The sequence below is a fragment of the Choloepus didactylus genome, chromosome X, assembly GCF_015220235.1.
Source record: "Choloepus didactylus isolate mChoDid1 chromosome X, mChoDid1.pri, whole genome shotgun sequence".
In the NCBI taxonomy this organism is placed as follows: domain Eukaryota; kingdom Metazoa; phylum Chordata; class Mammalia; order Pilosa; family Megalonychidae; genus Choloepus; species Choloepus didactylus.
This window is the reverse complement of record NC_051334.1, coordinates 9,721,284-9,737,057: the sequence shown is the minus strand read 5'-3', so window position 1 is coordinate 9,737,057 and position 15,774 is coordinate 9,721,284. Positions and strand designations below refer to the sequence as shown.

General features: G+C 41.4%; 1 protein-coding gene across 2 annotated transcripts in view; it reads right to left on the bottom strand.

Moving 5' to 3' along the window:
* Window positions 1-8,529, bottom strand: part of FRMPD4 (FERM and PDZ domain containing 4) — a 231,450-nt gene extending 222,921 nt beyond the window's left edge. Inside the window, exon 1 of one of the 2 annotated variants that reach the window (XM_037822520.1) lies at window positions 8,402-8,529. In XM_037822520.1, coding sequence (XP_037678448.1) covers window positions 8,402-8,439 — 38 coding nt within the window. In that variant the 5' untranslated portion in view covers window positions 8,440-8,529. The remainder of the gene's footprint in view (window positions 1-8,401) is intronic. The other variant, XM_037822522.1, reaches the window with a different exon arrangement.
* Between the last annotated feature and the right edge of the window lie 7,245 nt (window positions 8,530-15,774).

The window sequence follows — 15,774 nt, the reverse complement described above, 5'->3', positions numbered from 1 at the left end:
TTCTTAAAAATTATGTAGCAGCTCCCATTTCGTGGGAGGGTTTTGAAAACTTACCAATTAGTGAATGAAGGATATGAGCATGGGCTCAAATCCATGATGCTCTAGGGTAGGAGTTGGCAAGCTACAGCCCCTGGGCCAAATCCCACCCCCTTTGTCTGTCTTTGTAAATAAAGTTCTCTTGGAAGACAATCATGCTCGTTCATTTACATATTGTCTATGGCTGCTTTCAAGCTACAACAGCAGAGCTGAATTGAGTTGCAACAGAGACCACAGGGCCTGCAAAAAGAAATATTTACCATCTGGCCTTAAACAGGAAAGGTTTGCTGACTCCTGGTCTAACGATTTAAGGGAAAAGAAGAGTATCTGTTGGTGAGAAAGGCCATCCTGGACAGGGCATGAAGATTGCTTTCTGGAGGAGTCCATGGCTAGAGCCAATCTTTCCTTTTTGGTAGATGTTTAATGAGAAATCCACATGAGAAATAATAAAGAAGTCAACAGGTGAAGCTGGAAGGTGAGGGCTGAAGGCTCTGTAATTTATCTATTTTACCTTTAAATTTGTTTATTTTGGCTCTTTAGTTTTTAATAAAAGTTTTTTTTGTTATACATTGTTTTGTTTTCAGAATAACATTTTTGATAGCTACATATTGAAACACTAAGGAACTGACAGTGCTGACGAAAAGAAAAGTGATGAATCCGAGACCAGGAGGTGAAGGACTCTGCAAAGGGGGAGCCTTCCTGTGATGGTCAGTTTGATGTGTCACTTGACTAGGCTACAATCAGTTGTTCAATCACTCATCTAGGTGTTGCTGTGATGGTATTTTGTAGATGCGATTACAGCCCATCATCAGTTGACTTTAAATAAGGGAGAGTAACCTGGGGGAGGGGGGGCTGATTTCAAGAGTTGAAAGGCTCTAAGAGCAGAATTGAGGCTTCCCTGAGGAAGAAATCCCACCCTGGACAGCAGCTTCTGCTCCGGCCTGGGAATTCCAGCCTGCCCTTCCTGAAGGCCTGCCCCACGGATCGCAGACTTTTCTCACAGCCTCCATAATTGTGTCTACCCATTCCTTACAATAGGTCTCTTAATATTTATCTCCTACTGGCTCTGTTTCCCTGGTTTAACCCTGGTTGATACACTTTCTTTCAGAAATAAGACAAGGTCAAAATCTTTCCAAAGTGAGCATTAAAAATAAGAAGTGATGTGCCAGAGACCTGGCTGATCCTGGGGCCCAATGGCTATTTTGAGAGCAAACTCCCAGGATGTGTGGGAGTTCATCAAGCCCAAAGCAGGACAAGGTCAACGTGTTTAGTCTACAACCGAGTAAGTAGGGGCGCTGATGGCCCCCACTTTCCATATGAACCACATCTTGCTTCAAACACAGAAAGAAGGCAATTGTTTGCTGAGAAACAAACGACCAATGAACCATCTCCTATCTTTTCTTGCACGTTACTTCTCTGTGTCGGCCAGCCATGCATGCTGAAAACAATGACAGAGACGGAAAGGGTAAGATGGGGCAACCCATAGTTCCTCTTCCTTTCAGTTCCCCCTTACTTATCAGCCAGCCAAAGCTAGAGAGCACTGGAAGAATGCACATATAGCAAGAAGTAAAATAAAAACAGCTGAGTTTGGTGCCGCACTTCCCCTGTTTTGGTAAGAAAGAAATACAATCTGCCTTTATGAGATACACAACACAAATTGCGGTGATGTTGGTGATTCTGCATGCAAGTTTAATGCTCTTATATTTGCATTTAAAACTGGCAATTTACAATGCAAAGGTGAACAGCGAATGTTCATGCTAATAATTTAAAATTTTAATTTTTCTTTACTTAGAATGGCATTAAATAGAAATAAAGAATTCTAGGACAAGTCGACAGAGAGCTAGCAGAGGAAAGGGCAAAGCTTTACAATGTGGTACCTTTACTGGCACTTGTTTCCTGCTTTTTGAACAAGGGGCCCCGCATTTTCATTTTGCAATGGGCTCCACAAATTAGTAGCTGGCCCTGAAAGCTCAGCAGCAACCTTTGAGATCCAGCTCAAACCCAGCCTGCCTTGAGAGTCTCTCTTGGTCTTCCCAACCTGAACTGCTGTTGTCCAAGGTGTGCCCTGGTGCAGCTGAGTGGCAACGCTCTGTGTAAAACCGTGCGATGCGGCTACTCTAGACTCAGACTGGTTTGAGGGTCCGTTGGCACAAAGGTACCACCATCCCTCATCATCCTTGCAATCAAAGAGGCTCTTCCCCAGAAACTGGCCATTGATAACAAGGCTTGACCAAGCTTTAGAGGAGCTGCAGGACAAAGGCTTGGCAGGGAACTGCTGTTTCCTGATCCCCTGAGGATGACAGTAAGCCTCTTCTGTCACCGGTCCTCCTCGCTCAGTCTCTCCCCTTCTCATTTTATGTGGGACTGTGGACAGTAATGAAAAGGCACCTGCCACAAAGGTGATTCTGTGTCCTCTTACGTTGAGCCAATTTACTTGGCAGCAATGCCCATATTTCCCACTTGGCACTTGGCAAAGGCCGAAATCTCTCCCTGTGTCCCAGCCTTAGGCAATGACATCAAAATTGCTCTCTGCAAGGGTTGGCTCAGTCCAGAAGGGAGAGGTCCAAAGGCTGCTCAAAAGAGTCAAGGGGTGGCAGGCAGCCCCAAGCTAGTATTTCAATTATAGGCTGTGATGGAAACCTGGCGCTCCAGGTGTTTCGCCTTTTCACAGGCTGGCCGTCTCTGTTTGCAAGTGGACTTTGCCACCCGCCTCCTGTACATCCCTGGGGGCAACAGAAAAGCACAGGAGGAGAAAGTCGACCCCATGGACTAGCTAACTTGCTGCCCACAGCTCGGCCCAAATGTGCATATGCCCAGCCCTTTACCGTAATAAGTGGCCCAAGGAACTTCAGCTAATTGCAATCCTTGGGGAAAATTTGGCCTGCTGGACAAATAAGCCAAGCGATTCAGGGGGTTTGTCCTAGAGTTAAGGCCAGATGAAGTCAACCAACAAAGTTTCAAGAGCAAACACCCAGGGAAAATGAAGAAGCCTCTGATCTGGGAGAAGTCTGCCTAGCACAGCTCTTTGTGCCATATGCCAAGTTAGACCTGGAATGATAGTGTCATTTCAGAGCCCTTCTGTTAAAAGCCCTTCCATCAGCTCTGCAAACTTACCTTCCAGCTGGGAACAGTGATTATTAACTCAGCAGATAGGTGCTTTGTCAGATTCAAGAGAAAACAAATCTGCTCCAGTGAAGGGAATAAACAGTCTCTAATGCTCAGGCTAGGAAGCATTTGCATTGACAAGACAAAATTACCTTTCGTTTCAGGTAATGATACTATCACGTTTCCTTTATTCCCCCAATTCCAAAATTATAATATATCACCCACTCCTTGAATGGATGCTCACGATCCTAAGGAACTCATTTAACAGAGACATTTGAATTATTTGCATTTTATGCAGAACCCATTGTGTGCACTTGAAGCAATAGGTTTTACTTAAGAGTTCTTCTTCCCAAATACAGAATGGACGCAAACTGTCTGTTTTAATTTCTCAGCTGCTAAAACAAATGCCAGACAATGGATTGGCTTAACAACAGGAATTTACTGGCTCAGGGTTTCAGAGGCAAAAGGCTTGCTTCCTCCCAGGGTTGGTATATTCTGGCTGGCCAGCAATCTTTGAGGTTCCGTGGCTTTTCTGTCACATGGCAATGCACATTGTGGCATCTTCTTTTTCTTCCCAGTTCCACTGACTTCCAGCTTCAGGCTGCACCCAAGGCTTCTCTTCTGAGTCCTATTTCCTTGGCTTATAAGGACTTCAGCCATATTGGATTAAGGCCCACCCTCCTTCAGTTTGGGCCACACCTTCATTAGTAACATCTTTAAAGGTCCTATTTACAAATGGGTGCACACCCACAGGCCAAGGGTGGGGACCTGAACGTGCCTTTTGTGGGGGACGTGATTCAATCCCCAACACTGTGTCTTCTTAATATAATATCATTTCTTAACTCTTTGGATATTTAAAACCTTACAAAATAACAGAGCACCCACCACCAACAGGTCTGTATTTCCTTTATGGGCACGACTGTTAATTTCCACAAAGACTTCCAGCATTTTATTACTAGAGACAAAGGGTAACAGCACGTGCAATCTCTTGGATCCTTTTGGTCTTGGTTAGTTGTTTATTAACAATGTAGGTTTCATAAAGTAGGAAATTGAAGTCTCCTTCAAATAAGAAAATATTACAGGGGATGGTGGTTGTAACCACAATATCCATATTCAACTTTACAACTTAACACTTCCTGACTTTTTTTTTTCAGCTAAGGGAAAGTGTAAGGGAACTTCATCCAGAGTAAGTGATAAGAGGCCTCATCCGCAGAACAACAGTGATCTCTTGTTGAAATCTTGGTACAAGTCAAGCAAATATGCCAGAAGAATAGCCCTGGAACTACCAACTAGTATTTGAAGAGGCTCAATTGCTCCTTCCCTGTTTGGGATCTTTGGATTAGACCAGGTAAGGCCATTGTGGGAATACTTTGGAGCTCATAGGGAAGGATGAGGTCAAGCTTTGTTATTTCTGATTTCCATGATTGACAGAATCCCAACACATTGTCTTTACTGTCTTCTGCCATGGTCGATTAAAACAAAGTGGGTGGTGGGTGGGCAGCACAAACTGCTTGTATTTCTTCAGATTATTCTTTTCTGGAGACAAATGAGCCCCAAATACATTTCACATTGACCACTGAATAGACTGGCAGATGGGAAGGCTAAACTACTCCCAAGTTGGGCCAAGTCCATACTGGTGAAGAAAGTGAACATTACTCTGAGCTTCTTGAAGAGCAGAATTGGTCTTATTCATCTCGGTATCTTCAGCATTTAGTAGCACTCAATAAATATTGGGTGGGTGGAAGGATGGACATAGCCAAGGAGAGCTTTTGAAGGAAACATTATGACTACACAACCAGGCTGATCAGGCCCAGATCTAAGGATTCTGGAGGTGTGGGGTATGGAAGGGACAGGTAGAGCTGAGCTGAGCTGAGCAGACAGGCTGGATAACCCTGAGGGTAGGGGATCAAAACTATAGAATATAGGAGGCTTAGTGTGGATTAAGCCCCATGATAGAGCCAAAAGAATGCAGGCTTTAGAGCCTGAAAATGCAGGTGCAAACACTGGTTCTGTCTAGCAATAAAATGTGGAGACCCCAATCCCTGTGAACCTCAGCTTCCCCAGCAGAAGGGAGATTGCTCAAGATTTAATGAAATCTTATGTCTTGCAAGGATTTCCTAAACTTTGCTTATACTGAGTCCCCTTACTTGTATTATCCAGACCAGAAAAGTCTTGAGAGTAAAAGGGGGTGCCATCGATAATTTTGTTAGAAAAATACCCATAAACTAGGACCATCCTGGGCAAACTTGGTTGAATGGTTGGTCTCTCTCTCATCCTCTCTATCTCTAGATAGAGCTCTATACATCTATATCAACAGCTATATGTGTATCAATATCTATTCCTATATCCATTTATATCTACATCTATATCAGTATCTATAGCTACAACTATATATCTACAGTGGTATCTAATCTGTTTCTAGTTTGTATCTCTCATGCTTCTTAAACAGTGTTCTCTGTTCCTTAAAAAGCTGTATTACCTATTTCTCTAGAAATGCCAACAAAAGTGGTCCTTTCTTAATGGGGAACTGGGTGTAGTTCAACAAGAAATGGATGAAGACTTGGTACATGTGTGTGACTTTGAGAAAGCCAATGGATTACTCTGAGTCAGTTTTCTCATCTGGAAAATGGGCATAATCGTTCCAGCCTTGAGGCTGATTAAATGAGGTCACATGCAGAAAAGTGCTTTAGGGAAGGCGCTCTCCTTCATGGCTGTGCATCAGAATCACTTGGGGAACTTCTGAAATGCCCTCTTCCCAGACCCCACCCCAGGCATGGCATCAGTTGTTTTTCACTGCTCCTCAGGTTCCTCCAATGTGCTGTCAAGGTTAAGAACCACTAGTTTGTAGATGGACAAGATTTTAGAAATGTGCATTCAAGTGAGTGTACTGGCATCCTTGATTTTTCCAACCCAATGGATCAGTGACTCTATAGAAAACAGTTTACCCAGCTCTGATGTGAATAATTGGGGGTGGGAGGCAGAAGATGAAATTAGAACACAGTTTGAACTATTTTGGGCCCTCTTGTGAAAGACAGATAGAATTATCTCATTAGTTAGTCATTAGACTCTAACTTTAAACATGTGAAGTCCTGGTCCTTCCAGACCTTTGTCCCTCATTTGGAACTAATTCTACCTCCATCAGAAACAATCGTCTGATGTAGCAACTTTTAGATCCCAATGAGGAGATCAAAAAGAAAACATCTACTCACTTTCAAAGAGAATATATAAGAGTGGAAAATTAAATGCAAAGGTGCTAATTACTAACCACAGGTTAATTTTCAAATTGTCCTTTTCACTTCTAAGACTCCTAAGCACAGATATACTCCCTACTGCAAACCTGGTTAATTAGAGTATCTCTTTGTAATGACACTCCTCAGTATGCAGGGAAAAAATCGGAAAAACAAAGACAAAAAAAAAAATCAGAAAGATTCTCATTATTTTTAAAACTCATTAGTGATAAAGAACCAACACTTTCAGTAGAAGCACAGTTCTTGACACCCTACAGCAGTGTTTCCGTGAGGACTATGGAAACTTACTTTCCAAGTAAACAAACCAGAATTGGAAAATTGACACTGGGGACTTTGACTTTAAAACTTTGCCATTTAGTAATCAGTGCAGGTTTCTCTATTAAGTTTCTGATTTGCTCTTTCATGCTGTAACAGCTGGCGTTGGGCCAGTGTAAATGCTAAATTGACACCCGGTTTGGCCCTTAAAAAGGTCAATGATGCCAGTGGAAATGCACGCAGATGGAGCTAGCTGGGGTCCCTGGGACCTCAAATCAGTCTGCCTCTGTCTGGGTTTCTTATTGATCAAAACTCCTGGAATGTACGTGAACCCAAATCCAACCAGCAGAAAAGAAAAATCCATTTTAATCTGAGAAATTTGAGATTTGACTTCATAAATTCATTCTCCATATCTCTTAAAAATTACATTGCTTCAGAAGAAATTTTTACCATTTTGAATCAAAGTATCTAGGCCACCACAACTGTGCCAGTTACATACATTCATAACCAAGTTACCAAATATGATATGATAGGAAAACAGACTGTCTTTCTAGCAGCATAAGAAAGAGACTTGGTCAAACTGTATGAAATTAATGATTCACAATCACAGGGTTTAAGCACAACTGCTGGGCTTTCTCCAGCCTTTGACCTGGGTGATTTGGCTCCCACTGCCACTTCTCATAGCTTTCTGGGGAGCACTTCCTCAGGAAAACCTGAAAGAGCCAGAGATGGCTCCCCTGGAGTGAGCTCTTTCAGGGGCAACTTGGATCTTCTCAGAGCAGACCCTAGAGGCAAGCCCTCAGGAACAAGCTGTGCTCAGAAGAGGAGGCCCTCTTCCCTCTGCAGCAGTTTGGGGAAAGGGGAGAGCTTCGGGCTTTGGAGGCTGGGGAAACTACCCATAAGGCTCCCGTGAGTTCTCCCCTAGCTACTTTCAACAGTCCTAACTTGGGGATGGGGTGTGGGAATGGGGAGTCCGAAAGATCAAATCCCAAGAAACCAAACTGGGTGGATAATTTTATTTTTATAAAAATGATCCCCGCCTCATGGTGATCCTATGTTCACCAATCGGTCCACAGCCACCTTGGCTGGAGCCACAGCTGCAGCCTTTGCCTGTGAAACATTTTTCCCTCTGGCCTCCAATCCTTGCTGACTGTATTAGGCTGGATCCAACCATGCAGACTCATTACAGATCTATATTGCCAATTCCTCGTAATTAAGAATATTTCACTTTGGCTGAAGAAAGCAAGCAGGGTGGACCCTTGCCATTTTGAGATCCTCTCACACAACCGCAAATAAACACAGCACCACAAAAGTCCAAAACCTTAGCCAGTGTTTGTGTGAAATGCTTACAATGTAGCACAATGTAGGATCCATGATCCTTTTCGTGGATTTTTCTAGTTACAAATGAGCCAGTAACATCTCCTGTCTTGAACGCTTCTAAAAAACGTTTTCCATGATACTCCTCCATGTCAAACTTCAGTTATTAGTCACAGCCCAATGAATACAACTGGCCTGTTATTCGATAACCAGGATTACCATGCTCCACAGTGAACCGCCATGCGAAGACAGCACCTGTCCAAGAACAAGGGGAAGGAGAAGCAACCCCATGTCATGGGGTATAGAAGGCATGGGACTTCAAGCTGCTGAAGTAATGGCCTATGAGTCCCTAATTTCAGTGTGTTCATTCTCCTAAGGGGCATAGGTCAAGAACAGAGAGGTTCATAGAGCTACACGTTCATGCCATCTGTTTAACCTACTTGATGAAGCAGTCTCGCCCATCTTGGTTTGCCGTCATCTCCCACCCATAGGGTGGCACCTGGTTCAAGCCCCAGGCTCCTGAGGGAGGTGGCCAGCCTGCAGACTTCGTCCTGTGGCTGGAAAACAAACAAACAAAAAGCATCATTCTACCTGGCTCTGAACATTTCTCCCGAGACAAACTAAATTGTGGGCTGTATCCTCAACTGGTCAAAGGAACAATCATAAAGAATGTTTTTGCATCAGGTACTGCACCAGGCATTTTTCTATATATTATCTCACTTACCTTTTCACAAAAGCCCCGAGATAAGTATGCTTATTCCACTTTACAGAAGAGAAAACAGTGAATGGCTCAGTAAGAGTAAATACATTTCCTGAGGACCCTCAAGCCAATTTTTTTTTTTTTCAGTCTCTCACGTGGGGACTTTTATTTATTTATTTTATTTTTTTTATCATCATTTTATTGAGATATATTCACATACCACGCAGTCATACAAAACAAATTGTACTTTCGATTGTTTACAGTACCATTACATAGTTGTACATTCATCACCTAAATCAATCCCTGACACCTTCATTAGCACACACACAAAAATAACAAGAATAATAATTAGAGTGAAAAAGAGCAATTGAAGTAAAAAAGAACACTGGGTACCTTTGTCTGTTTGTTTCCTTCCCCTACTTTTCTACACATCCATCCATAAACTAGACAAAGTGGAGTTTGGTCCTTATGGCATTCCCAATCCCATTGTCACCCCTCATAGGCTACATTTTTATACAACTGTCTTCGAGATTCATGGGTTCTGGGTTGTAGTTTGATAGTTTCAGGTATCCACGACCAGCTACCCCAATTCTTTAGAACCAAAAAAGGGTTGTCTAAAGTGTGCGTAAGAGTGCCCACCAGAGTGATCTCTTGGCTCGTTTTGGATTCTCTCTGCCACTGAAGCTTATTTCATTTCCTTTCACATCCCCCTTTTGGTCAAGAAGATGTTCTCCGTCCCACGATGCCGGGTCTACATTCCTCCCCGGGAGTCATATTCCACGTTGCCAGGGAGATTCACTTCCCTGGGTGTCTGATCCCACGTAGGGGGGAGGGCAGTGATTTCACCTTTCAAGTTGGCTTAGCCAGAGAGAGAGGGCCACATCTGAGCAACAAAGAGGCATTCAGGAGGAGACTCTTAGGCACAAATACAGGGAGGCCTAGCCTCTCCTTTGCAGCAACCATCTTCCCAAGGGTAAAACTTATGGTAGAGGGCTCAACCCATCAAACCACCAGTCCCCTATGTCTGTGGTCATGTTAGCAACCATGGAGGTAGGGTAGGCGAATACACCTGCATTCTCCACAGGCTCCTCAAGGGGGCACTACATCTTTTTTTTTTTTTTTTCCTTGTTTGTCTTTTTTCTTTTTTTTTTTTTTTTAACTTTCCCTTCTTTTTTAAATCAACTGTATGAAAAAAAAAGTTAAAAAGAAAACAAACATACAATAAAAGAACATTTCAAAGAGACCATAACAAGGGAGTAAGAAAAAGACAACTAACCTAAGATAACTGCTTAACTTCCAACATGTTCCTACTTTACCCCAAGAAAGTTACATAATATAGCAACATTTCAGTGAACTTGTTCCTACTACATCCATCAGAAATTAACAGACCATAGTCATTTCTGGGCATCCCCAGAACGTTAAATAGCTTATCTGTTCTTCTTGGATTATTGTTCCCCCTTCCTTAATTGCTCTCTACTGCTAGTTCCCCTACATTCTACATTATAAACCATTTGTTTTACATTTTTCAAAGTTCACATTAGTGGTAGCATATAATATTTCTCTTTTTGTGCCTGGCTTATTTCGCTCAGCATTATGTCTTCAAGGTTCATCCATGTTGTCATATGTTTCACCAGATCGTTCCTTCTTACTGCCGCGTAGTATTCCATCGTGTGTATATACCACATTTTATTTATCCACTCAACTGTTGAAGGACATTTGGGTTGTTTCCATCTCTTGGCAATTGTGAATAATGCTGCTATGAACATTGGCGTGCAGATATCTGTTCGTGTCACTGCTTTCCGATCTTCCGGGTATATACCGAGAAGTGCAATCGCTGGATCGAATGGTAGCTCTATATCGAGTTTTCTAAGGAACTGCCAGACTGACTTCCAGAGTGGCTGAACCATTATACAGTCCCACCAACAATGAATAAGAGTTCCAATTTCTCCACATCCCCTCCAGCATTTGTAGTTTCCTGTTTGTTTAATGGCAGCCATTCTAACCGGTGTTAGATGGTATCTCATTGTGGTCTTAATTTGCATCTCTCTAATAGCTAGTGAAGCTGAACATTTTTTCATGTGTTTCTTGGCCATTTGTATTTCCTCTTCAGAGAACTGTCTTTTCATACCTTTTGCCCATTTTATAATTGGGCTGTCTGTACTATTGTCATTGAGTTGTAGGATTTCTTTATATATGCAAGATATCAGTCTTTTGTCAGATACATGGTTTCCAAAAATTTTTTCCCATTGAGTTGGCTGCCTCTTTACCTTTTTGAGAAATTCCTTTGAGGTGCAGAAACTTCTAAGCTTGAGGAGTTCCCATTTATCTATTTTCTCTTTTGTTGCTTGTGCTTTGGGTGTAAAGTCTAGGAAGTGGCCTCCTAATACAAGGTCTTGAAGATGTTTTCCTACATTATCTTCTAGGAGTTTTATGGTACTTTCTTTTATATTGAGATCTTTGGTCCATTTTGAGTTAATTTTTGTGTAGGGTGTGAGGTAGGGGTCCTCTTTCATTCTTTTGGATATGGATATCCAACTCTCCCAGCCCCATTTGTTGAAAAGACCATTATGGCTCAGTTCGGTGACTTTGGGGGCCTTATCAAAGATCAGTCGGCCATAGATCTGAGGGTCTATCTCTGAATTCTCAATTCGATTCCATTGATCTATATGTCTATCTTTGTGCCAGTACCATGCTGTTTTGGCAACTGTGGCTTTATAATAAGCTTCAAAGTCAGGGAGTGTAAGTCCTCCCACTTCGTTTTTCTTTTTTAGAGTGTCTTTAGCAATTCGAGGCATCTTCCCTTTCCAAATAAATTTGATAACTAGCTTTTCCAAGTCTGCAAAGTAGGTTGTTGGAATTTTGATTGGGATTGCATTGAATCTGTAGATGAGTTTGGGTAGAATTGACATCTTAATGACATTTAGCCTTCCTATCCATGAACATGGAATATTTTTCCATCTTTTAAGGTCCCCTTCTATTTCTTTTAGTAGAGTTATGTAGTTTTCTTTGTATAGGTCTTTTACATCTTTGGTTAAGTTTATTCCTAGGTACTTGATTTTTTTAGTTGCTATTGAAAATGGTATCTTTTTCTTGAGTGTCTCTTCAGTTTGTTCATTTCTAGCATATAGAAACATTACTGACTTATGTGCATTAATCTTGTATCCCGCTACTTTGCTAAATTTGTTTATTAGCTCTAGTAGGTGTATCGTTGATTTCTCAGGGTTTTCTAGATATAAGATCATATCATCTGCAAACAATGACAGTTTTACTTCTTCTTTTCCAATTTGGATGCCTTTTATTTCTTTGTCTTGCCGGATTGCCCTGGCTAGCACTTCCAGCACAATGTTGAATAACAGTGGTGACAGCGGGCATCCTTGTCTTGTTCCTGATCTTAGAGGGAAGGCTTTCAGTCTCTCACCATTGAGTACTATGCTGGCTGTGGGTTTTTCATATATGCTCTTTATCATGTTGAGGAAGTTTCCTTCAATTCCTACCTTTTGAAGTGTTTTTATCAGAAAGGGATGTTGGATTTTGTCAAATGCTTTTTCAGCATCTATTGAGATGATCAATTGATTTTTCCCTTTCGAGTTTTTAATGTGTTGTAATACATTGATTGTTTTTCTTATGTTGAACCATCCTTGCATGCCTGGAATGAACCCCACTTGGTCATGGTATATGATTTTTTTAATGTGTCTTTGGATTCGATTTGCAAGTATTTTGTTGAGGATTTTTGCATCTATATTCATTAGGGAGATTGGCCGGTAGTTTTCCTTTTTTGTAGCATCTTTGCCTGGTTTTGGTATTAGATTGATGTTAGCTTCATAAAATGAGTTAGGTAGTGTTCCATTTTTTTCAATGTTTTGAAAGAGTTTGAGTAAGATTGGTGTCAGTTCTTTCTGGAAAGTTTGGTAGAATTCCCCTGTGAAGCCATCTGGCCCTGGGCATTTATTTGTGGGAAGATTTTTGATGACTGATTGGATCTCTTTGCTTGTGATGGGTTGGTTGAGGTCTTCTATTTCTTCTCTGGTCAGTCTAGGTTGTTCATATGTTTCCAGGAAATTGTCCATTTCTTCTACATTATCCAGTTTGTTGCCATACAGTTGTTCATAATATCGTCTTATAATTTTTTTAATTTCTTCAGGATCTGCAGTTATGTCACCTTTTTCATTCATTATTTTGTTTATATGGGTCTTCTCTCTTTTCAATTTTGTCAGTCTAGCTAGGGGCTTGTCAATCTTGTTGATCTTCTCAAAGAACCAACTTTTGGTGATATTTATCCTCTCTATTGTTTTTTTGTTCTCTATGTCATTTATTTCTGCTTTAATCCTTGTTATTTCTTTTCTTGTACTTGGTTTAGGATTGGTTTGCTGTTCATTTTCTAGCTTCTTCAGTTGATCCATTAGTTCTTTGATTTTGGCTCTTTCTTCCTTTTTAATATATGCATTTAGTGCTATAAATTTCCCCCTTAGCACTGCTTTTGCTGCATCCCATAGGTTTTGGTATGTTGTGTTCTCATTTTTATTCGTCTCTATATATTTAGCAATTTCTCTTGCTATTTCTTCTTTAACCCACTGATTGCTTAGGAGTGTGTTGTTTAACCTCCAGGTATTTGTGAATTTTCTAAGTCTCTGATGGTTATTGACTTCTAATTGTATTCCATTGTGGTCAGAGAATGTGCTTTGAATAATTTCAATCTTTTTAAATTTATTGAGGCTTGTTTTATGTCCCAGCATATGATCTATTCTGGAGAAAGTTCCGTGAGCACTAGAAAAGTATGTGTATCCTGGTGATTTGGGATGTAATGTCCTGTAGATGTCTGTTAAATCTAATTCATTTATCAGATTGTTTAGGTTTTCAATTTCCTTATTGGTCTTCTGTCTGGTTGATCTATCTATAGGAGAGAGTGATGTGTTGAAGTCTCCCACAATTATTGTGGAAACATCAATTGCTTCCTTTAGTTTTGCCAGTGTTTCTCTCATGTATTTTGTGGCACCTTGATTGGGTGCATAGACATTTACGATTGTTATTTCTTCTTGCTGAATTGCCCCTTTTATTAGTATGTAGTGGCCTTCTTTGTCTCTCAAAACATCCCTGCATTTGAAGTCTATTTTATCTGAGATTAATATTGCTACACCTGCTTTCTTTTGGCTGTAGCTTGCATGAAATATTTTTTTCCATCCTTTCACTTTCAGTTTCTTTGTGTCCCTGTGTCTAAGATGAGTCTCTTGTATGCAACATATTGATGGTTCATTTTTTTTGATCCATTCTGCGAATCTATATCTTTTAATTGGGGAGTTTAATCCATTTACATTCAACGTTAAAACCGTGAAGGCATTTCTTGAATCAGCCATCTTATCCTTTGGTTTATGTTTGCCATATTTTTCCCTCTCTCTATTAATATCCTTTATTGTACCCATACCGAATCTCTTTAGTACTGAACCTTTCTCCAAGTCTCTCTGTCCTGTCTTTGTTTCTCTGTCTGTAGGGCTCCCTTTAGTATCTCCAGTAGGGCAGGTCTCTTGTTAGCAAATTCTCTCAGCATTTCTTTGTCTGGGAAAAATTTAAGCTCTCCCTCAAATTTGAAGGAGAGCTTTGCTGGATAAAGTATTCTTGGCTGGAAATTCCTCTCACTCAGAATTTTAAATATATCGTGCCACTGCCTTCTTGCCTCCATGGTGGCTGCTGAGTAGTCACTACTTAGTCTTATGCTGTTTCCTTTGTATGTGGTGAATTGCTTTTCTCTTGCTGCTTTCAGAACTTGCTCCTTCTCTTCTATGTTTGACAGTGTGATCAGTATATGTCTCGGAGTGGGTTTTTTTGGATTTATTCTATTTGGAGTTCGCTGAGCATTTATGATTTGTGTATTTATGTTGTTTAGAAGATTTGGGAAGTTTTCCCCAACAATTTCTTTGAATACTCTTCCTAGACCTTTACCCTTTTCTTCCCCTTCTTGGACACCAATGAGTCTTATATTCAGACGTTTCATATTATCTATCATATCCCTGAGGTCCATTTCGAGTTTTTCAATTTTTTTCCCCATTCTTTCTTTTATGCTTTCATTTTCCATTCTGTCATCTTCCAGGTCACTGATTCGTTGTTCAACTTCCTCTAGTCTTGTACTATGAGTGTCCAGAATCTTTTTAATTTGGTCAACAGTTTCTTTAATTTCCATAAGATCATCCATTTTTTTATTTAGTCTTGCAATGTCTTCTTTATGCTCTTCTAGGGTCTTCTTGATTTCCTTCATATCCCGTACTATGGTCTCATTGTTCATCTTTAGTTCTTTGAGTAGCTGCTCTAGGTGCTGTGTCTCTTCTGGTCTTTTGATTTGGGTGCTTGGGCTTGGGTTATCCATATCGTCTGGTTTTTTCATATGCTTTATAATTTTCTGTTGTTTTTGGCCTCGTGGCATTTGCTGAACTTGATAGGGTTCTTTTAGGGTTTGTAGACCTATTGAAGTCCTTATCTCTAATTTATCAGATCTACAGCTTCGTGGAGTACACTTTCTCTAACTAACCAGCAGGTGGCGTCCACGAGCCACCTGTTCTCCACAAGCCAGTTCTCCCCTGCTTAGCCTTTTTGGTGAGTGGGGGAGTGAGTCTTGTGGGGCCCAATTGGTGTACCAAGCTTGCGTGTGTAGTTGGTGTTGCCTGCCCTGTATGTGGGGCGTGTTTCTGGGCAGTCGGGGAGGGGGGGTGGCCCTAACAATCAAATCTCCCTGATGATCCTAGAGTTTTAAAGCTGCTGCAATAGTCTAATCCTTCAGTTCAGTCCTGCCACAGTTTGTCTCTGCCACTGACCCACAAGTCTTTGGTATTGGCGTATGGCTCCTGAGACTTGCAAGTGGGCCCCTCTTCCAGGCTGTGCACCCCGGGTCCTCTGTTGAGGGATGACTGTGCTATGTCCCAGGTGAGTGCCGTCCCCCCAGGGCAGTTCTGGGCTGCTGGGCTGTGTAGGGAGGCTCCCAGTCTGCTCAAATGATGGCTGAATGGGGCTTTGTTAATTCACACTGCTCCACCTTCCCAGCTCTGGGACATTCAGCTGAGGTTGCAGGGAAGGCTAATGTCCACGCCCAGTTTTGTGGTGTGTGCCTGTTATTTGAAGCACTTCCGT